Source organism: Cetorhinus maximus, chromosome 11 (genome assembly GCF_964194155.1).
Source record: "Cetorhinus maximus chromosome 11, sCetMax3.hap1.1, whole genome shotgun sequence".
Taxonomy (NCBI): Eukaryota; Metazoa; Chordata; class Chondrichthyes; order Lamniformes; family Cetorhinidae; genus Cetorhinus; species Cetorhinus maximus.
Window position 1 is genome coordinate 65,987,227 of NC_135889.1, and position 22,432 is coordinate 66,009,658.

A 22,432-nucleotide genomic window follows, 5' to 3' on the forward strand; every position below is an offset into this window, starting at 1 on the left:
GTGAAAAACTGGGCTTTGGTATTCCCATGTAGCAACCAATGGAGCACTAACATAACAAGTCATCTTGAATAAAGCATCTTCAATTTAACAAAGCAACAGGGAGTCAAATTAGCCAGCTCAGATGAAGAAAAAGACTACTACACTACACAATTTTTTTGTTGCAAATTGCGTCAATTGTTTTGAATTGTGCAAAAATGTTTCCCATTTATCTGTGATATATCTTTGCATTGTGTCTTGGTTTCAACCTACTGGAACAAAACTAATTTACAAACAAAATATTAGAACATAAGAAATAGGAGGAGGAGTAGACCACATGGCCCCTCAATACTGCTCTGCCATTCAATACGATCATGGTTGATCTTTTGCCTTAACTCCTCTTTCCCACCCACTCACTTTACTCCGAGACACCAAAAATCTTTGTCCATCTTAGTAAGTCACTAATAATTTAATTAAGTTTCTTGCAAGGTCAATGTTATCATGTAGACAGTTGCTGGTGGCATATAAACTGCATTCACAGTGATGAGAATAAATAGGTTGGATCCTGAAAAATCAAAGCAACAAGCTGACCAGTGTGTCAGAACATTATGATGAGACAAAAGCTAACTCTGTATATTTTATTTACAAAGAATGAAATGTGGGAATATGCAGCTGGTTCATCTGCATCCATTAAAATACAAGTTAATGTGTTGTTAAAATCTTAACCTTTCTTTTTTCTGGCCAACAGATAACTGCAATGCAGTTCCAACATCTTGTTTCTACTTAAAATTTCCAGTGTTTCTGGATTAATAGAATTTTAAACCAACTTTGGTCATACAAAAGACAGCAATTTCTAGCATTTGTACATGCACAGGTGAATGTGGAAATCCAAAAGGTGTTATCTGTGATTCGATGCTTTCTCAAAGGGTGCTCTGTTGAAGACCCCCCCCAGGCTACAATTAAGTAGAAATGACTGAGCTGGCGCAAACTTGCCCTTTTACGCTTTTAGTTTCGCTGTAAAAAAAAAATCATTGAAAAAGTTACACCTTGTTGAATGAGATATAACTTTTTTTTTTAAAAATAGCATGTTAATCTCATAAATATTGATGAATACCCTCACTGGCCCTGAAAACCTAAAGTAAGTAAGTGTTTTGGAATGACAAATTTCTTCATTATGATAAAATAAATTCACATTTTTAAAATAATACTTTTTAAAATTTGTTTATATTTCAGTTCCTACCTTAATCTCATTTATTTGTCCCAATCACTTTTACTGCTTGGTTAAAATTTTGATTAAACTGAAAAATTCAGTGCATTTTAAAGGTAATGGGATACAGTGTTTTTATTCCCTGGTCTGTTTGAAACTTACAGAATACTGAAAGGCCTGGATAGAGTGGACGTGGGGAAGATGCTTCCATTAGGAGGAGAGACTAGGACCCGAGGGCACAGCCTCAGAGTAAAGGGAAGACCTTTTAGAACAGAGATGAGGAGAAACTTCTTTAGCCAGAGAGTGGTGAATCTATGGAATTCATTGCCACAGAAGGCTGTGGAGGCCAGGTCATTGAGTGTATTTAAGACCGAGATAGATAGGTTCTTGATTGGTAAGGGGATCAAAGGTTATGGGGAGAAGACGGGATAATGGGGTCGAGAAACTTATCAGCCATGATTGAATGGCGGAGCAGACTCGATGGGCTGAATGGCCTAATTTTTGCTCCTATGTCTTATGATCTGGTGTCTGTGAGAATACTTCAATGTGATTGGCTGCTTGCCCTGTTTGATTAACTCAATGCTGCTGGACATCTGGAGATACCCTTGACTTGGTGCCGCATTCAAACTCCCATCAAGAAAGGAGAAATCACTGTCACAGAGATTGCCACATCATTGTGGCAACTTTCTTTGGGGTCCATGGTGAAGACCATCACTTTGCTGCTGACCACTAAGTCTGGGCCTACATATTTGAAGAAAATGCTCATCTGTCCTGTCCAAAGTTTCCAAATAATATTAAGAGCAAATCTATATTTTGCAAACTACAGTCAAATACTAGTTTAACAGATGCAATACACTTGTATCCAGTGTGTCCCAAATACAAACTATGCATTATGTCTTTCAGAATTACTGTTGGGACAATAATGTTGGTTATGTCACTTCATCAACCACGCCCCCCCACCACCTTTCCATCTCCCCCACTCAAAAAATACATTCCAATCTGGTTTTCACAATTAAAAACCTATTCAAAAGTAAAATAAATTTTCAAAGCTTTTCATCTTGCATTCATCAGAACAGTTTGCAAGAATACCAATAGTAAAAGGAACAACAATGAGAAGAGAGTGTTGATGGGTTGGTAAGTGGACTCTGATTAGTAGAGGCATTACCATGGAGAATGTACCCAGAAACAGTTAACTGCCAAGTTTTTGTTCAAATTCAAACCAGGCAGGTCGGCTGGTTGGTTAAGGCATTGCCATGGGGAATGAACCAGAGAATGGCTGTCTCCCAAGCTTTTATTTTGTTGAAAAAGGTGCGATGTGTGGACATGCTCCTTCTGTCTGCAAAGGACAAGGCCATGTGTGTGAATATATATATATAGCTTCTAGCATGTGAGGGGGGGTCACATTGCAAACCTAATTGATAATCTTAAATTGGTTGTCAGTATAATTCTTAGCACAATCAGGATTGTTTAGCAAGTGCTGTCCAATTGTGGAATCACATCTAACGTTGGACAATGTTTTATGTTTTGCAAGCACGGGCTGGTTGAGTACGATCTGTACTTTGCCTGTTGTGAACAGCCAAAGGGACATGCTGTTTGATACGATCCGCCAATCGTTGGGACATATGGTCTATGTATCTGGCATCACACTGGCATTGAAATTCATATAAATTTCTCATTTATATGATAGACAAAATGTCTTTTTGGCTTGACGGCTGCATCCCGTTAGTGGAGAGTACCACTTGTGTTGCTACTGCATAGTAACAGCATGCAACGGTTAGCTTCACCTGTTGTTCAAATTTTTGAAGCACCTTACCATTCCAGGGTAATCTGAGATAGACTGGGCACTTTTCAGGGCCGAAAGTGGCTGCTTTAGGCCCATTCATGGGTTTGCACGATATACAGCGAGCAATGATCTGATCAGGGTGGAAGCCGGCAAAGATGTTTGCAAGAGCTGGGCCCAGACAGGATCCCATGGTAACACTATCTATTTGGGCATACATGGTTTTGTCAAAACTGAACTCAACTGTACGAGTTTCTGTGTTTGTAAGATAAATGAATACAGATTCAGACAATGACAGTGGGTCCAGATCACCATGATATAGTGACGCAGTGCAAATGTCTATGACTTCCTTGAGTGGTACATTGGTGAATAGGCTAGCAATGAATAAGCACATGGACACAGCATTGCTACGAAAATACAAGTCCTGTATGTTCTTCACAAAGGTGAAGGAATCCTTTACTGTGTATGTGGAAACCTTGCTCAGAACTGGTTGTAGCAACTCGCCCAGCCATTTGGCCAATTCATATTGTGCAGAACCAGTCGTAGATAGAGCTCGTTACTCTTTCACAAGTCCAACAAGCGTTTTTATAACTTGCTTTCGAGCAGGGCTGTCCAGTCATGCTTAGCCCCAGGTCCAATGGATACGAATTTGGACCTGTCATTAAGAATGGCGTGTATTTTGTTGATGTAGTCATACTTGTTAAGGACAATTATTTCAGTCCCTTTGTTGGGTTTACTGATATGTATGTCTCCGTTGGCCACCTCACAACACTACCAGGCATTCGCACTAAGTATGACTGGACAGCCCTGCTCAAAAGCAAGTTACAAAAATGCTTGTTGGATTTGTGTAAAAGTCACGAGCTACCAGGTTATGTATGATAGGAGAATCCTTACAGCTCATCATATCCGCATATGTATGGGCTGCCCAAGACACATAAAATTGATTTCCCTTTACGCCCTCTCTTATCTCTGACTGGTTCTACACAACATGAATTTTTGGCCAAATGATCGGGTGAGTTGCTACAACAAGAAATGTATCTTCGATAGAACGACACCTAACCTCCTACCCTTTGCATGTTTCCAATACGTAGGTGATGTTTGCTATATTTGAATCCAAGCTAAATGCAAGAACTTTCTTTCACACCTTAATAGGCTCCATCCAGCGCTCAAATTCACCTTTGAAATGGAGTAGTCAAATGAGTGCCCTTTCCTCAACGTACTAGTTGAGAAATCTGCCGTATCTACCTTCAGTGGTGCATATACGCAGTGGACGTCCTACAGTTCCACATGCTATAAGATTGACCTTATCGGCAACCTCATGAATCAGGCCCAAGCCATTTGCTCACTGTGCAAGCTTGAGGCTGAAATAGGGTGCATCTAAGCCATCCTGCAGGATCATAGCTACCCTGATCAGATACATTGTTCGCTGCATATCTTGCAAACTCATGAATGGGCCTAAGGCAGCCACTTTGGAACCTGAAAACTGCCCAGTTTACCTCAGATTACCCGGGCAGGGTAAAGTGTTTCAAAACTTGAAGAACCGATGAAGCTAGCCGTTTCATGCTGTTACTATGCAGTAGCAACACAAGTGGTATCCTCCATTAACAGGATGCTGCCGTCAAGCTAAAAAGGCATTCTGCTTATCACACAAATGAGAAATGTGGTAAATGCATTTCAGTGCCAATGCCAGTGTGATGTCAGGTATGTCAGCTGTACATCCCAACAACTGGCGGATCATATCAAACAGCATGTCCCTTCTGCTGTTCACAACAGGCAAAATACAGATTGTACACAACCAGCCTGTGCTTGCAAAGCTCAAAACATATTGTTCAACATTAGGTGAGATTCCACAACTGGACAACATTTGCTAAACAATCCTGATTGTGCCAAGAAGGACGCTGAAAACCAATTTAAGATTATCAGATGGGCTCACAGTATGGCTCACTTTTACATGCTAGCACCTACATATATTCACACACAGGGCCTAGTCCTTTACAGACAGAAGGAGCATGTCCATGCATTGTGCCTTTTTTAACTAAACTAAAGCTTGGGAGACAGCCATTCCCTGGTTCATTCCCCATGGCAATGCCTTGATCAGAGGCAACCTGCCTGGTTTAAATTAGAACAAAAGCTTGGCAGTTAACTGTTCCCAGTTGTATTCTCCATGGCAACGCCTCTACAAGTGTCCACTTGCCAACCAATCAGCACACTCTGCTCATGCAGGAGAAGTTGTTGCTTCCTTTACTATTGGTATTCTTGCGAACTGTCCCGATGAATGCAAGACAAAAGCTTCAACAGCATGTCTCTTTTTTTTAGCAATACTCAAGTTCTGTACTACCAACAACTAAAAATAAACTTTCTTGTAAATTTAGGGCGCTGTATACAATTGGACATGGGGTTCTAGTATAGTGAAAACTGGTTAAGTTCTGTAACTCATTTATTGAGAACAAAACAAAGTTGTGTATCAAGTTTTGAGGTTTTAGGGAATAATCTGTACAGCAAGTTTCTGAAGTATCCACAGCAATAATAAATATTTGCTAACAGCATTTTAAAACTATGTAGATCCTACGTGAACTTATGAAGAAAGCCTAGTTACTAAGAAAAAATAACATTTCAGATGCATCCAGTCATTTGCCTATGCAGAGAGAAAGGTCAAAGATAACATACACTGCCATCGCTGCTTTTTAAGTAGCCTTTGTGGTTGAACTTGCACAAGTAAGCAAGAATCTGGACTGAGGAATGATGACTGAGGGGTGATTAGAGAGAAAAACAACTAGCAGGCAAATTTATCAAGAGGCAAACATAAAAGGAAAGATGTAGAATTGTTTTAAGACCCCAGAGTGTGTGTAACTATTTCTCAATAATGAAGGCAAAATGCTAATTATATTTTCTGATATTGCCTTACAAAACAACACTCTCAGATAACCAGTGATCTGAGGCAAAACACTGGTAATGCAAAAAAAGTGAACATGTAACATCTCATCATTTTATGCCCATCTTTGATCTAATAGGTCTCTGCTGAGTATATGACAGTGTGTTTTTAAACTTTGGTACTTGATCAAATTGTTTGTAGAATGAGTTTGCTACTTGCCATAAATAAAATTTCTTTATCTACAATTAAAAAACATTCCCCTGCATATCCCTCAGGGAATGCATCTGGCCACCCAATACCCTACCAAGTGTGGGCAAACTGGTATTCTGCTCTCAGGCTTCAGCTAATTTAGCTACGTTAAGTTCTTGCTAGGTGGAATGCAACAGCCCAGAGCCCCTGTAAAGGCATACCCCTCAAACAACAGACATAACATCCTGAGCTACCATTTTAAGCTTTAAAATATTTGAGTATCACATTAAATATTCAGTAAAGCTTTGTTTCCAAAGTACATTAAACTAATACTGACTAGTGATTCATGGTTGTGTGTTGGGGGGGGGGGGAGAGAGAGAGAGAGAGAGAGAGAGAGAGAGAGAGAGAGAGATGGTGATAAAGCGCCCTGAATATAAACATACCATGTTCCATTCAAACTCAAAGTCCTATAAAACTGAGAAATCCATTACTATTCACATATGTATTAGTAACAAAAAGTCAGAACACAATGCACAAATTGAGGTCTGACTTGTGAACCAATACAAGCTAGTATAGACTAAGTATATGCTTCAAATGATTTTCTACTGTAAATCAAATGACAACAGTTCGAAAAATAAGATTATAAACAAATATCATAAAAGAATGACTATGATTAAAAATGCTGTGCAAGTAATAGAAAAAACTGCATTAAAAATATTTAGATGCCGATGAACAGAGCTCTCCCTGAAAATGTTTTAGTCCAAACATGTAGCACTGCCATTAAAACTAACAAATTTTATGACTGTTCTACACAAAGCAGTTGTCATTAAAAATGTGTTTCTTGGTATACCTGCTGCTTGTCCAGTATGTTTTCACGTTTTGAGCCACAGTGCTGCATGTTAATTCTTCCAGGCAGCTTGACACTTCACTGGTTCAAATGTTCAGTTTACTAGATTTAATGGCCTTATTTATATTAGGTGTTTGCTGCTAATAGCTCAGTTGCCATCAGTAGGATGCCACTAATATAAATCCAGCAAAGATGGAAGGTGGTGCATTTAAAGTACGTGGTTTTCAGCTTCACCTCCAACAGTAATTTTGCCTCATAAATTAGAGATTACAAAATAAAACTTAGCTCAACCCTTACAAAAAGAGGACACTGGTTAAGATACATTGAAAGTAAGTAGTAAGCCAATTGCACCTCAAAAAGGAGCCAGATTAATATCTATTGAAAAGAGAAATTGAGGCTATATAAAGACATTAACATTGCTTCAGTTTTGAAAGGGAAAAGTACCAGAGTGTTTTCAAGAAACAGCAGGTCAACATTGTGTGGAAGAGATGTTCAGGATGAAATGCTCCAACGTGGACTCCAGATGCAGCAAATTTGATGGGTCAAATGGCCTTTACTGATGTCACAGAATCTCAGTGCAGAAGAGATCCTTCAGCCCATCGAGTCTGCACCGACACATGAGAAACACCTGACCTACCTACTTAATCCCATTTACCAGCACTTGGCCCATAGCCTTGAATGTTATGACGTGCCAAGTGCTCATCCAGGTACTTTTTAAAGGATGTGAGGCAACCCACCTCCACCACCCTCCCAGGCAACACATTCCAGACTGTCACCACCCTCTGGATAAAAAAGTTTTTCCTCACATCCCCCCCTAAACCTCCTGCCCCTCACCTTGAACTTATGTCCCCTTGTGACTGACCCTTTATCTAAGGGGAACAGCTGCCCCTCATAATCTTGTACACCTCGATCAGGTCACCCCTCAGCCTTCTCTGCTCCAATGAAAACAACCCAAGTCTATCCAACTTCTCTTCATAACTTAAATGTTTCACCCCAGGCAACGTCCTGGTGAATCTCCTCTGCACCCCCTCCAATGCAATCACATCTTTCCTATAATGTGGTGACCAGAACTGCACACAGCTTGGTGAGCTGTGGCCTCACCAAGGTTCTATACAATTCCAACATGACCTCCCTACTTTTGTAATCTATGCCTCAATTGATAAAGACAAGTGTTCCATATGCCTTTTTCATCACTCCATTAACATGCCTCTCTGCCTTCAGAGATCTATGGACACACACGCCAATGTCCCTTTGTTCCTCAGAACTTCCTAGTGTCATGCCGTTCATTGAATACTTTCTTGTCAAATTACTCCTTCCAAAGTGTATCACCTCACACTTTTCAGGGTTAAATTCCATCTGCCACTTATCTGCCCATTTGACCATCCCGTCTATATCTTCCTGTCGTCCAAGACACTCAACCTCACTGTTAACCACCCAGCCAATCTTTGTGTCATCCGCAAACCTACTAATCCTACCCCCCCACATAGCCATCTAAGTCGTTTATATAAATGAAGAATAATAGGGGGCCCAGCACAGATCTGTGGTACGCCACTAGACATGGGCTTCCAGTCACTAAAGCATCCTTCCGTCATCACCCTCTGCCTCCTACAACTAAGCCAATTTTGAATCCACCTTATCAAATTACTGTTTAAAAGTCTCCCATGTGGGACCTTGTCAAAGGCTTTGCTGAAATCTATATAAACTACATCAACTGCACTAACCTCATCTACACACCTGGTCACCTCCTCAAAAAATTCAATCAACTTTGTTAGGCATGACCTCCCCCTGACAAAGCCATGCTGACTATCCCTGATCAAACCTTGCCTCTCCAAGTGGAGATAGATTCTCTCCTTCGGAATTTTCTCCAATAGTTTCCCTACCACTGATGTGAGACTCACTGGTCTGTAGATCCTTGGATTATCTCTGCAACCCTTCTTAAATAGTGGAACCATATTAACTGTTCTCCAGTCCTCTGGCACCTCCCCCCGTGGCCAGAGAGGAATTCAAAATTTGGGTCAGAACCCCTGCGATCTCCTCCCTTGCCTCCCTCAGCAGTCTAGGACACAAATCATCCGGACCTGGAGATTTGTCCACTTTTAAGCCTGCCAACACCTCCAATACCTTGTCACTCCCTATATCAATTTGCTCAAGAACCTCGCAGCCCCTCTCCCAAAGTTCCATACCTTCATCCTCATTCACTTGGGTGAAGACGGATGTGAAGTATTCGTTCAATACTCTACCGATGTCCTCTGGCTCCACCCATAGATTGTCCCCTTGGTCTCTAATGGGCCCTACTCTTTCCTTGGTTACCCTCTTCCCATTAATATACTTATAGAATATCTTGGGGTTTTCCCTACTTTTATCAGCCAGAGCTTTCTCATATCCCCTCTTTGCTCTCCTAATTGCTTTCTTAAGCTCCACCCTGCACTTTCTGTACTCCACTAATGCCTCCGCTGAGTTGCTCCCCTTGTACCTGCTAAAAGCCTCTCTTTTCCTTCTCATCGTATCCTGAATATCTCTGGTCATCCATGGTTCTCTGGGCTTGTTACTCCTTCCTATTGCCCTAGGGGGAACATGTTGAGCCTGTACCCTCCCCATTTCCTTTTTTAACACCCCCCACCGCTCTTCCGTAGATTTCCCCACAATAGCCGCTCTCAGTCTACCTTGGCCAGATCCTACCTTATTTTACTAAAATCCACACACTCCCCCAATCCAAAACATTTTTTGGCAACTTGTCTATTTCTTTGTCCATAACAAGCTTAAATTGTACCATGTTGTGGTCGCTATCACTAAAATGCTCCCCTACCACCACCTCAGCCACCTGTCTGGCTTCATTCCCCAGAATTAGGTCCAGCACTGCGCCGTCCCTTGTTGGACCCTCTACATATTGACCTATAACGTTCCCCTGTACACATTTCAAGAAATCCATTGCATCCAAGCCCTTAACATTATGTCTATTCCAATTAATGTTGGGAAAGTTGAAATCACCTAATATAATTACCCTACTGTTATTGTTTTTACACATCTCCACAAATTGTATACATATTTGCTCCTCAATTTCCCGCTGACTATCTGGGGGTCTATAATAAATACCTAACAATGTGGCTGCCCCTTTTTTATTCCTAAGCTCTACCCACAAAGTTTCATTCGATGCTCCCTCCAAGATATCATCTCTCCTTACTACAGTAACTGACTCCTTAACTATTAATGCAGTGCCTCCTCCTCTCTTACCCCCTTCCCTGTCTTGCCTGAAGATTCTATATCCCGGAATGTTGAGCTGCCAATCCTGCCCCTCCCTCAACCACGTCTCTGCGATGGCTACTATATCACAATTCCACGTGTCAATCCTCACCCTTAACTCATTCATTTTACCTGTAATACACCTGGCATTAAAGTGGAGGCCGTCCAGCCTTGCCTTATTCCCTTGAAACTTAATGCAGCTGTACTTCCTCTAACTTGATTGTTTTACTGTATTATGATGTGCCCCTATTCTGCTAACATTCTGTGTCCCCTCTCCCTGCCGAATTAGTTTAAACTCCTCCCAACAGCACTAGCAAACCCGCCCGCAAGGATGTTAGTCCCGCTCTGGTTCAGATGTAGACCGTCCCGTTTATACAGGTCCCACCTTCCCCAGAAACGGTCTCAGTGATCCAGGAATCTAAAACCCTTCCTCCTGCACCAACTCTTAAGCCACGTATTGATCTGCGCTATTCTCCTATTTCTGTGCTCGCTAGCACGTGGTACTGGAAGTAATCCAGTGATTACAACCCGAGAGGTCCTGCTTTTCAGTCTACGGCCTAACTCCCTGAATTCTTGATGCAAGACCCCATCCCTCTTTCTACCTATGTCATTGGTACCAACATGTACCATGACGTCTGCCTTATCACCTCACCCCCCCCCCCCCCACCTTCAGGATGCCCTGCAGCCGTTCAGTGACATCCAGGGAGGTAACACACCATCCTGGAGTCATGTTGACGGCCACAGTCGCGCCTATCTGTTCCCCTGACTATAGAATCTCCTATTACTAATGTTCTTCCTCCCCTCCTGTACAGACAGGCCGCTTGTGGTGCCAGAGGCTTGGCTCTGTCTGCACTCCCTGGAGGAACCCTCATCAGCCTCCAAAACGAAATACCGATTGTCCTTAATGTAAATTCCTTTGGGACAGTTAAGCTGCCAAACACCACCTCAGTTGCCAGCAAATTGAATGGGTTATGCACTCCCACTGCCATTGAAGCAGCTTCAAATCTCATTAGCTTCCAGCGATCCTTCCCAACCATTGGGGAAAGTACTGGCTAAAATATACTAGCTGGAAAATGATTACAACTGCTAGCAATAGTAAAAAACTTTTAGCTGGTAAAATAACTGGTTAAGAGGGCTTAGCACTTTTTTATTCGTCTGGCTGGGGAAGCAGTTATATTTCAATGCAGAGGTTAAAAATTCATTCAGCGGCTTCAGCTGATGGAGTGTAAATGGTTGTGATGCCACCAAAAATGGATCTCTCAGGGAAGAAGTTCAGTATTTGAGCGCTGGTCTGACTTGGATGGTTACAGTCACAATTTAAGCTGTTCCTTATGTTCCACTTGACGAGCAAGTAATCACATCTTCCTGGTCTGTCCTCAAGCAGTTGAGGGTTGTCCAGATTTTCTGTGGAAGGCCAAAGCCTGGGACTTTACAACTCAGGTCAGTTACCAGGTTGCAGTTGGTGATGTTTACTGTCAACCAGGAAATGGGGCTGCCGTCAATTTGTAAGTTGTGGAGTGTGTTCCAGTAGATTCTACATTATTTCAGGTGAGTGGGGTTTTTTTTTAAAGTCAATGGGAGTGCTTCATTAGCTGTCAGTCAGTAGTGTTCTTTGAGGAGGATGCTTCTTTTGCGCACATCTGGAGGTTCAATACGTGCTAGCACAGGAAGCATCTAGAGCTGTGTTGGTCTCAACGTCCCAGAAACAATCCTCTTGCCTTCCCAGACGTGGATATCCACCATTTTTGTGTGGCGGCTCCTGAGCAGAATACTCTGCTGTTGGGTAGACCAGGGCAAGTGAAGCAGTGCGTAATGTGGTGGCTCTGCTACCCCAAATGGTACCTGACAGTTTCCATATGAGATTCATTCCCATCTTGATCTTGACTCTGGCGTTCTGCAACTGTTGCCAGTAGGTCAATGTACACTCAAGGGCGATGCCAAGGTATTTTGGCATTGGTCCTGTGTGAGTGGTCGGTCACAGATCTAGACATGAAGTTCTTCCCCTGCCTTCAAGTTGTTCAGGTGGAAGACTGAAATGACAGTCCTGGTAGCATTTGATCAAAGTTTCTATTTTCAGAAGTAGGCTTCCAGAGGAAACAGATCTTCAGAGTGGTTTCTCAATGACCTGAAGTTCTCTAGCCTGGAAAGCCAGGGCAAAAATCATCTGAACCTATTCACAAACTCAAAATAGATAAGAGACCAGGGACTAGACACATTGGTAAACAAAACTGATGCTTAAGAATAGCTTGAATATCACTCTTACAAATTTGGGTCTACTGTCAAAACCATTCCTAGTTCAGCAGCAACAATCGCTCCGATAAGTGGGTCCTATGCCCCTTATGATTTGGTGCTGATACTCAACTACCAATATCTCCTTAGGTACAAAAGCATAACCTAGAGATGTAACAAAGCGTCCCCCTTTACATCCAGGTTGTGCTCTGAACTAGCATGTGCCCTCATATGTGCTCCTTCAACCTTTTAATAGGCAGAATTGAATTATAAACTCCTCAGAGGAGTTGGTTTGTTCTGCAGAATACATGCGATTGAACAAAATTAGCAATTCCAGAAAATATTAAAAACATACCCTACATATATCGCATAATAGCACAGAGCAAAAAAAAAAAGTTCTCTGCTATCCTGAATAGTGGCAGTTTTGTTTGATTCAACCATATTAGATCTGCACAAATACTTAAATGCCCAAACTAGCTTTCACCACCTGCATATGCCGAGTCAGAGATCCTGTTTCAAGCCTAATCTACTGTTAGATGTGATTCTGTGATTGGGCAGCACTTGCTAAACAATCCAAGTGTGCTAACAGCTACATAACCAATCAATTTAAGATAATCAGCTGAGCTCGTAATGTGGCTCATTTATGCTTGCTAGAAGTGACATACATTCATATGCAGGGTCCGTTCTCTGCAAACAAAATGAATATGTTCAAGCCTTGCACCGTTCTTCAATTACCTGGGAGCTTGGTTGCCAATAGCTCCCCATAGCTTTCCTCAAGGCAATGCCTCTCCAATCAGAGTTGACTTGCCAACCAATCAGCACACTTTTCTCCTGTAGTCTAAGTTGTTGTCATCATTTGAAATTAGGCATTCTTGCATTTGTCCTGATGAATGCAAGACAAAAAGCTTCTGCAACATGTCTTTCTTTTCAGCAATATTCAAGTTCTGTATTACCAAGCAACAGTTTGGTTTAAGATTGATAAGGAGGTGAGGATAGGCTATCTGCACTTAAAGTTGATAAGGAACCAGGACTGGATGAGATGCATCCAAGGATACAAAGGGAAGCGAGAGTGGAAATTGCGGAGGCATTGACCATAATTTTCCAGTCTTTGGACTCAGGAGTGGTGCCAGACACTGGCAATTTGCAAATGTTGCACCTGTGATGAAAGTATAATAATTTGCATAATATTTTTCTGGTTTATTGCGAAGTAGATTTATGGGGTTAAGTATAGTTGGGTCTGTCTGGGTGATTTAGTTACATTTGCAGACAAGTAGACGACGAGGTTTAAATCATTAAAAGCAGCTAGGTGCTTGACATGCTAATGTGTAAACAGGATGCTGGCTTAGCATGCAAGGTGCAAAGGGAATTTACATTTTTAGATAAATGAAGAGATTTGGATTTGTCTTTTCACAACTAGCCAGATAAGCAGGACTAAGGAGTGTTCATTTTTCCCCAAGGTTACTGACAATATATCGGCAACATGAAAGTTGTTGTATTATGAGGAAGATACAATTTCAAAGACATATGGAACAATAGAATTTACTTATCAAAAAGAGAGAACCGAATATAAAGGAGAATGAAAGGCTATGTGGAAGGAAGGCCATGTAAGATCTAACAGGAGTGTGTGAAATAGCCTCAATGAAGCCTCCAGCCATGTGTGCATGAGTCTGCTAGATAACGAAACTGAAGTTAGGGAAAAGCCATTTGAATTCCACTGTCAAGTGGGTGTTGTGTTAACTTGCTGGTTCTGTTTTAAATCTAAAATCTGTTTTGGTCCGTTGCCTTAAAGGGGGTACGTAACTGGAGGTCAGGTTAAATAGGAATTTTAAGAGTTATTATACTAGTAAGTGATTGTAGTCTTATGTATGTACTTGAAATCTTTTATTTTGTTAAAAAAATATTTCATTTAACTTTGAAAAATCTCTAAAGGTCTTGGCGGACTTATTACTTCTGAATTCAGTGTACACATCTCATAATAAATACAAACTGCAAAACTGTTATGATGGCACAACTAAGTTTCCCTCGTGGATTTGGTTCGCCTGGCACACATCGTCGGCCATGTCATAACATACTCTTGTTCAAAAAATGATAAACTGACTAGCTTGTAGTTGCTGTGCTTAATATCAGTGTTGGGGCAGCTTCTAGAAATAATAATTCAGAACAAGTTAACAGTCACTTGGGCAAATGCAGGTTAATTATGGAAAACCAGCATGGATTTATTAAGGGCAAATCGTGTAGAAGCAAAAAACTGCGGATGCTGGAAATCCAAAACAAAAATAAAAATACCTGGAAAAACCCAGCAGATCTGACAGCATCTGCAGAGAGGAACACAGTTAACGTTGAGTCCGTATGACTCTTCAACAGAACAGTTCTTTTTGTATTTTTTATTTTTGTTTTTGTGTTTAGCTAGCTTGCTTGAGTTTTTTGATGAAGTAGCAGAGAGGGTTGGTGAAGATAATGCTGTTGATGTAGTGGATATGGACTTCCAAAGGGCATTTGATAAAGTGCCTCTGAGCAAAGTTAGAGCTCATGAAATAAAAGGGCCAGTAGTAACATGGATATGTAATTGGCTGGTGACAGGAAACAAAGTAGTTAATGGATTTTTTTTTGGACTGGAGGGAGGTTTATAGTGGAGTTCCCCATGGGTCTATGTTAGGGCCCCTGCTCCTCCTGATATATATCAATGGCCTAGGCCTAGTGTACAGGGCACAATTTCAAACTTTGTGAACAATACCAAACGATGCTTTGAGGAATATTATGTAGAACTTCAAAGAGGCATAGACAGGTCAGTGGAATAGGCAGACAAATGGTAGATTAAATTTACTGCAGAGAAATGTGAAGTTCAGTTTGCTAGGAAGAACACAGAGGGGCAATATAAAATAAAGATTACAAAGTTAGGTCAAATAAAGGAGCAGAACAACCTGGGTGTATGTGTGCATGAATCACTGAAGGTGGCAGGACAGGTTGAGAGAGAGTGGTTGTTAGAGCAAACAGCACCCTAGTCTTTATTAATAGGAAGGAAGTTATGTTCAACTTGTCTCAAACACTGGATCGGCCTCAGCTGGGGTACTGCATCCTGTTTTGGGCACTACACTTTAGGACGGATGTGAAGGCATTGGAGAGAGTGCAGAAAACAGTCACGAGAATGGTTCCAGGGACAGGGAACTTCAGTTACGTCGATAGATTGGAGAAGTTGGAGACTTCTTTTCCTTGAAGAGAAGGCTGAGAGGAGATTTGATAGAGGTATTCAAAATTGTGAGGGGTCTAGGCAGAATAGATAGAGAGAAACTGTTCCCATTCATGGAAGGATCAAGAACCAGAGGGCACAGATTTAATGTAATTGGCAAAAGAAGCAATGGTGACACAAGGAAAAAAAATTTCCCCATTGAATGGTTAGGATATAGAATTCAGCCTGAGATTGGTGGAGGCAGGTTCAGCCGATGCATTCAAGAGGAAATTGGATTATTATCTGAAAAGGAAGAATCTGCAGAGCTACGGGAGAAGGTGAGGGAATGACACGAAGTGAACTGCTCCATCAGGGAGCCAGCACAAACAAAATGGGCCAAATGGCCACCTTCTGTGCTGTAACCATTCTGCGATTCTTTTAGGTATCACAAGGTGCTATGAATACAAAACCATGCAAATATGCTATAATCGGATATTTAGAGCACTGGAGGAACCTAACTGATGTACTTATCCCTAGGTTAGAAGTTGTTATTTTTAGTTATTTTCCTGTGACATGAATGTGTAGTTGTGATACAGATTTTGCAAAAAAAAAAAAGCTATTCTTCCTTTTTAAATGGACACAGCCTTAGAGGTGGTGGCCAAGTCACCTGGCCTTTTCAAATGCAATACAGTCAAGCTTCCATAAAGTTTTAAATGGATTACAGGTAGACATATCCAGACATGTGAAGACATTTGAAATTCAATTTGCATTTCCCCATGGATAAACAGAAACTTATTGTGGCCTCCCTTGAATGTGACTAGCACTTTCCCATCACCTCAAACCTGGGAGAATGGGAGCCATTCCCGTTAATGGCTGAGATGTTTAAAAAGGTTCATTACCTCAACTAAAAAAAGCAATGGATAGGATTATGTTCCTGGGCCAACCCAATACCTAATGTGGGAACATGATTCAACAATTTGAGATAGCAGCCATTTTAAGTTCTGGAACTGTATAAAGACAGGCTGAGAACTGCCAATTTGTGTTTAGAACCCCAGGAAGAACTCTGTTCTCCCTTGGCCAAGAACACTCTCTGAAGTTCTCAAAGAGGAAGGTATTAAGGAATGCTGTTTCTGCTGAAAACGTCCAGGCAATCTGCAAGTGCCGTAACTGCAGAATTAGTGAGGAACAGAAACCTTCTCTCTCTTCAAAAAACCTGCTGACCAGCTGAATCCAAACGGGGAGCGAAATAAACACTGACTGGTCGACTGCAGAAGCCATTGCAGCTGCTAAACGAACTTCAAGTTTCAACCCCTTCACTTCAGAAAGTAAGGAACTTGAGCAATGGGCCCGCAGCAACATTTGTGACTGATTTGAAATCTCATCCTTAAGTACCTTTTTCCTTTATCGGCATTTTAATCTTTGTATCTGTATATTTTAGTTAATAACTTTATCACTTTTGACTTAAATAACTTACAGTAGTAGTTTACATAATAAACTAGTCTTGTTTAAGACTAAAACGTGTCTCATGGGTTACGTTATAAAATTTAACGATCCATAAATTAAAATGGGGCTAAATACACAAATTCTTAGCTCATGGACGACTTTAAGAAAAGCCTTTTATGTGGTTGTGACATTCTAATTGATATTTATAACAGTATTTTTGATTAATATGCATAGTGCAACATCACTTTCCAAAGTTAAATGTGAATTCCAATCCCACCAAACCAGAAGTTAGTCTAAACTAAAAAAAAAAATTATGCTCCATACATACCTCTGACTCTTTGTCACTTAATGATCCAAGACTTCCAAAACTGTGGTTAGAACATTCATTATTTGTTAAAGCCTGTTTTGAAAAGTAAACAAAGGTTAGTGAAAACAAGGATTTAAAATGCAAAATATGGAGGTAGATATATACCTCCATTTATCCAGTTACGTATCTTTTGAAATTTGCGTTCTAATCACTTAACTTTGTACACTTATTAGTTTTGTTGCTAGCTTGAATATCTAGTTCATGGATTATGTTAATATTTTAAAGGTAATATTGAGTTCTGGGATGATGAAAGGTTAACTATAGAAAACGTGATAAATGCAACAAAGCAACTTAAAGTTTATTACACTTAAAAGGTTGGGGCCATGTTGACTTAAGGGTTCTTTGTTTTTTTTAAATTCATTCATGGGATGTGGGCAACGCTGGTAAGGCCAGCACTTGCTGCCCATCCCTAATTGCCCTTGAGCTGAAAGACTTGCTAGGCCATTTCAGAGGGCAGTTAAGAGTCATCAATGTTGCTGTGGGTCTGAAGTCACATGTACGCCAGACCAGGCAAGAATGGCAGATTTCCTTCCCTAAAGGACATTAGTGAGCCAGATGGGTTTTTACAACAATTAATGACAGTTGTCATGGTCACCATTACTGAGACTAATTTTAAATTAGTTAACAGCTAGAAAGGTAGGATCCTAAAACAGCAGGTGGGCTTACATTGCTAGAGACATGATGTCTACACTGCTTGAAAAGAAGTGCAGTCCAAAGAAATGTTTTGTTTTGGAAGTTAGCGCTAAATTAGTTCAAAATTGTTCACTGCACCAGGAAAAGCTATGTCATCATGGAGATGGGTGGAGCTTAAGAAGGTTTTCTGGTTTCAACTTATCTGTGTGTTTGCTGGAAGAGGGAGATAGTTGCAGTTTGGACCTCATGTGGATTGCAGCTCACAGAGAAGCCCTGGGGGGCCATTCTGTGCAGTTAGGGCTCAGAAGAAGTTGTAGGGAGCTGAGATGGTGGCAGAAGGTCACTGGTTCGTGCTGGAGGGGGTTAGGGTTCAGAAGCAGCCTTGGGAGTCACTTATAGCTCAGCGCAGTGGGAGACTGGAATTCGGAGAAACCCTGGGGCAGTGCTAGCTTAGTGAAGCTAGCGGTCTGCAAAAGAGTTGGAAGTGAGCTGCTACCTAGAGGCGGGAGTGCAGCTTTGTAAATCCTGTGGGACGTAGTCTCAGGAGGAGAGACTGAATCATCGAGAGGTGAGTAGTCGTCAAGTCTGGGTCAGAGCAACTTTTCAGCAAGTTAAGAGGCTAGGTCTTCAAAAGTGAAGAGTTGTAATTCCTCATGAGGAACACAGATTTTTAACCTGGTTTTGTGACTCTCAGTGGCCACTGATGTCTGAGTGGGTCGCTGAGAAATCCATGGGATCTGTCTTGGTTGCATCTGCCATTTAATGTGCAGTGTGGTGTGTTCAACCATAGTTGACCTGTTAATTCATATTAACCTCATACTAATTCTGAATGTTAGAGTGCAAGATAGATACTGTAGATTGTTATGCTTTTCTGACTTTGTTTAGAAACGTTTATTTTGTCTGTTTAAAATCGTGGAATCTTGTGACTTCAGTAGACACAGTAGTTTTTCCAGGTATTTCTGTTTTTGTTTTGTTTTTCCAGCATCCACAGTTCTTTGCTTTTATCAATGTGTATATAAACTTTCATTAAGGGTTTAGAAGTTAGAAGTTTTTTCTAAATTGTTGTAAAGTCTATTGAATTAAATATAAAATTAAATCATGTCGTGATAGCAAGTCATTTCCCCAAATTAAACAACTTATATTTATGTAGCACCTTTAACATAATGAAACATCCCAAGGCCCTTCCATGAGCATCATAAAACAAAGAATGATACTAAGCCACATATGGAGATATTAGATCAGATGACCAAAAGCTTAGGCAAAGAGTTAGGTTTTAATGTGTCTTAAAGGAGGAAAGCAAGGAAGAGAGGCAGAGAGATATAGGGAGGGAACTACAGGGTATGGGGCCTAGGCATCTGAAGGCACCACCACCAATGGTGGAACAATTGTAAATGGGAATGCTCAGGAGGCCAGAATTAGAGGAACACAGATATCTTCGAAAATTGTGGGGCTGGAGGAGATTACAGAGATAGGAAGGGGCAAGACCACGGAAGGATTTGAAAATAAGGATAAGAATTTAATATAAAGACTTTGCTTGACCAGAAATCAATGTAGGTTAGCAAACACATAGGGAAACGCATATCCCGGACACTAAGTACTGCAGAGCTGTGAGGCAACACCGCATCCTTACTTGGTTGGGGACCAAATTTTGGACCAAACCTGCGAGATAGGGAAACGAGACTTGCTGCAAGTTAAGACATGGGCAGCAGAGTTTTGGATGACCTAATGTTTACAGAGGTAGAATGTGAGAGACCAGCTGACAGTGTGTTGGAATAGTCAAATCTAGAGATAACAAAGGCATGGATGAGGATTTCAGCAGCATCAATAGATTGTGCCTTTTGTCCCTACAATAAATACCCTCCCCTAAACAAGCTATGAACTAAACGAGGCTTACTTTAGCTCCTGTGCTTCCACTTCCACTCCCAGTACTCACACCACCTGTAAACCTTGCCTCCAGCAATTCCTGCCGTCGAGGATCCAGGCTATGGAGCTCTTCCATTGCACCTTTAATTAAATATAACATATTAGGTCAAATAGTTTTGCTCAGTAAGAAAGCATTTTCTGTCAGTACTCTGACAAGTTTAGAAAACTAATCTTTTGATTATTGCTCAACAGAAAATATTTTCAATGTTGATTAAGATGTTAACCAAACAGAAATAACCAAACAAAATATGCAACTGTAAATAATTTAGGTGCATTACTAAACTATTTCCCCACATGCCAAGCTTTACTCCTTCTTACCCCACTTACTACTTCTCCACTGTTAGTAGTATTTCACAATTGACCAGAAGTGTATGTTCACAGAAATATGGTTAAAGTGCAAGATTAAAAAAAAGCTCCTCTCTTCCTGTCACTCGTGCTTTATTTGATAACTAAAAAGATAAAAATCATCAGGTTATTTCGGAGGTACATGCATCAAGCACCCTTCTCCCTAATACCTTCCCCTCAATTGTGCATGTAATTGAAAAAAAGTGGGATTTGTACATATTATTGCTTTCATGAACCAGGCCTCATGCTCCATGCAGAGCTGGCTATAATTTTGAATGTTCACATCAGGTAGAGCCGTCACGAAACAGACAACAGAATTGAACAAAGCAATAATTCCTCATCCAGATCAGTTAATGGGTTTTGTCATAAAGCGGAGATGAGCCTGTTAAAATTTTCTATCATAATCGTTGATTTCTTTGGTTTGGAGGAAGGAAAGATAAAAATAAAAGGCATGCAAGACAAACGCCTGACCTTTGCACTTTTGAATTTATAGAATCTCCCAATACAAAATCGTTGCTCATGTACAAACACCAGATTTAGCATCCAGCAATCATTTTCAGAAGCTACAAATTAATGTATGCAGTTTATTATTATTTTAAAAAGCGACGAAGTGCTACAGCTCACCATTACCTCTCTCTACCACTTCACTGTGTCCAATTTTGTCACATGGCTGGACCAAAATCCAGTACTAGATTATCAAAAATTTTCTCCAACTAAATATTAGAGAGACCAAAGACAGTCTTCAGTTCCTGCCACAAATTCATGCCCAGCCACCAAACTACACCCTCTCCTTGCCCAGTGTCTGAGGCTGAACCCGGCTATCGGCAACCCTGATCTCTTATTTGATGGACTTCCAATTGCATATCCATTCCATCATCAAAACTGCCTAATTTTACCTCCTTAAAACATTGCCCATCACCGCTCCTGCTTCAGCTCATCTGCTGCTCAAACCCTCATCCTTACATCTGTTATCTCCAGATTTGACAATTCCAATGCTCCCCTGCCAGACTCCCATTTTCCACGTTCCATAAACTTGAGCTCATTCAAAGCTCTACTGCTCATACCCTAACGTGTTCCAAGTTCCATTCACCCATCATTCATATCCTCACTGACATATATTGGCTCCTGGTCCTACAATATCTTGATTTTAAAATTTTCATTCTTGTTTTCAAATACCTTCATGACCTAGCCCCTCCCCAACTTTGTAAACTCCTCTAGCCCTACAACATTCCAAGATCTCTGCACTCCTCCAATTCTGCCCTCTTCAGCAACCCTGATTTTCATCAATCCCCCAACACTGACTGTGTTTTCGGCTGCCTAGACCACAGGCTCTGGAATTTCTCCCTAAACCTCTCCACTTCTATAGCTCTCTCTCTTCTCCATCAAGACGCTCCTTAAAACCTAATTTATTGAATACATTTTTGATCACTTGTCCTAATAATTCCTTATGTAATTTGATGTCAACTTTGGTTAATTAACATGCCTGTGAAGCACCTTGGGACATTTTACCACGTGAAAAGCGTTATGTAAATACAAGTTATTTTTAAATTGATCTAGATCATAGTGCTTCTCCAACGTTATCAGCTACCAAAGTCAACAATAGGTTTAAAAATTATTTGCCCTAAATTTCTATTTCACAAAATTTTGCCTGCAAATCTTTTAAGTTTTAACATACCTCTTCAATTACATCAAAGTACATACAACTAATACAATCGCATGCAGCAAAACCGCAGTTTTTCCTCCAATCAGCATCACAGAATTGTTATGGTGCAGGAGGCCATTCGGCCCCTCGTGTCATCAAATCAATACTTACAGAAAAAATGCTTGATAAAAATTAATCAAATCCACTATATCCTGCATTCATTTTACATCAGTTTCCAAGTTACCTCAAACAGGAATCTAAAATGCATTGAAAAAGAGACTAAGAACGAAAGCAAAGCACTTTCCGAAGTAGAGTCATATTTGACTCTAAACGTTCACTTTCTCTCTCCACAAATGCTGCCAGACCTACTGAGTTTTTCCAGCATTTCCTGTTTTTATATCTGCTGAGAACGAGATTGTTTCAATCCATGTCATCAAGTCATCAAAAAGGCAGACTAAAGTTCTAATGTTCAATGCACATTATTACAATGTCATCCAACAACGCTGGAAAGAACATATAACTCCAATAACTCCTCAACCATGAACCCACAGTCGCAACTGATAATCCAGAGAG

The 22,432-nt window shown here is 40.8% G+C and overlaps 1 protein-coding gene across 9 annotated transcripts in view; it reads right to left on the reverse strand.

The window, feature by feature from the left end:
- Positions 1–22,432, reverse strand: part of LOC144686660 (serine/threonine-protein kinase tousled-like 1) — a 184,622-nt gene that overhangs the window by 90,495 nt on the left and 71,695 nt on the right. For all 9 annotated transcript variants that reach the window (XM_078552153.1, XM_078552154.1, XM_078552152.1 and 6 more), the window contains 2 exons: positions 19,844–19,953; positions 17,278–17,349 (listed from right to left, as the gene is read on the reverse strand). In XM_078552153.1, coding sequence (XP_078408279.1) covers positions 17,278–17,349; positions 19,844–19,953 — 182 coding nt within the window. The remainder of the gene's footprint in view (positions 1–17,277; positions 17,350–19,843; positions 19,954–22,432) is intronic.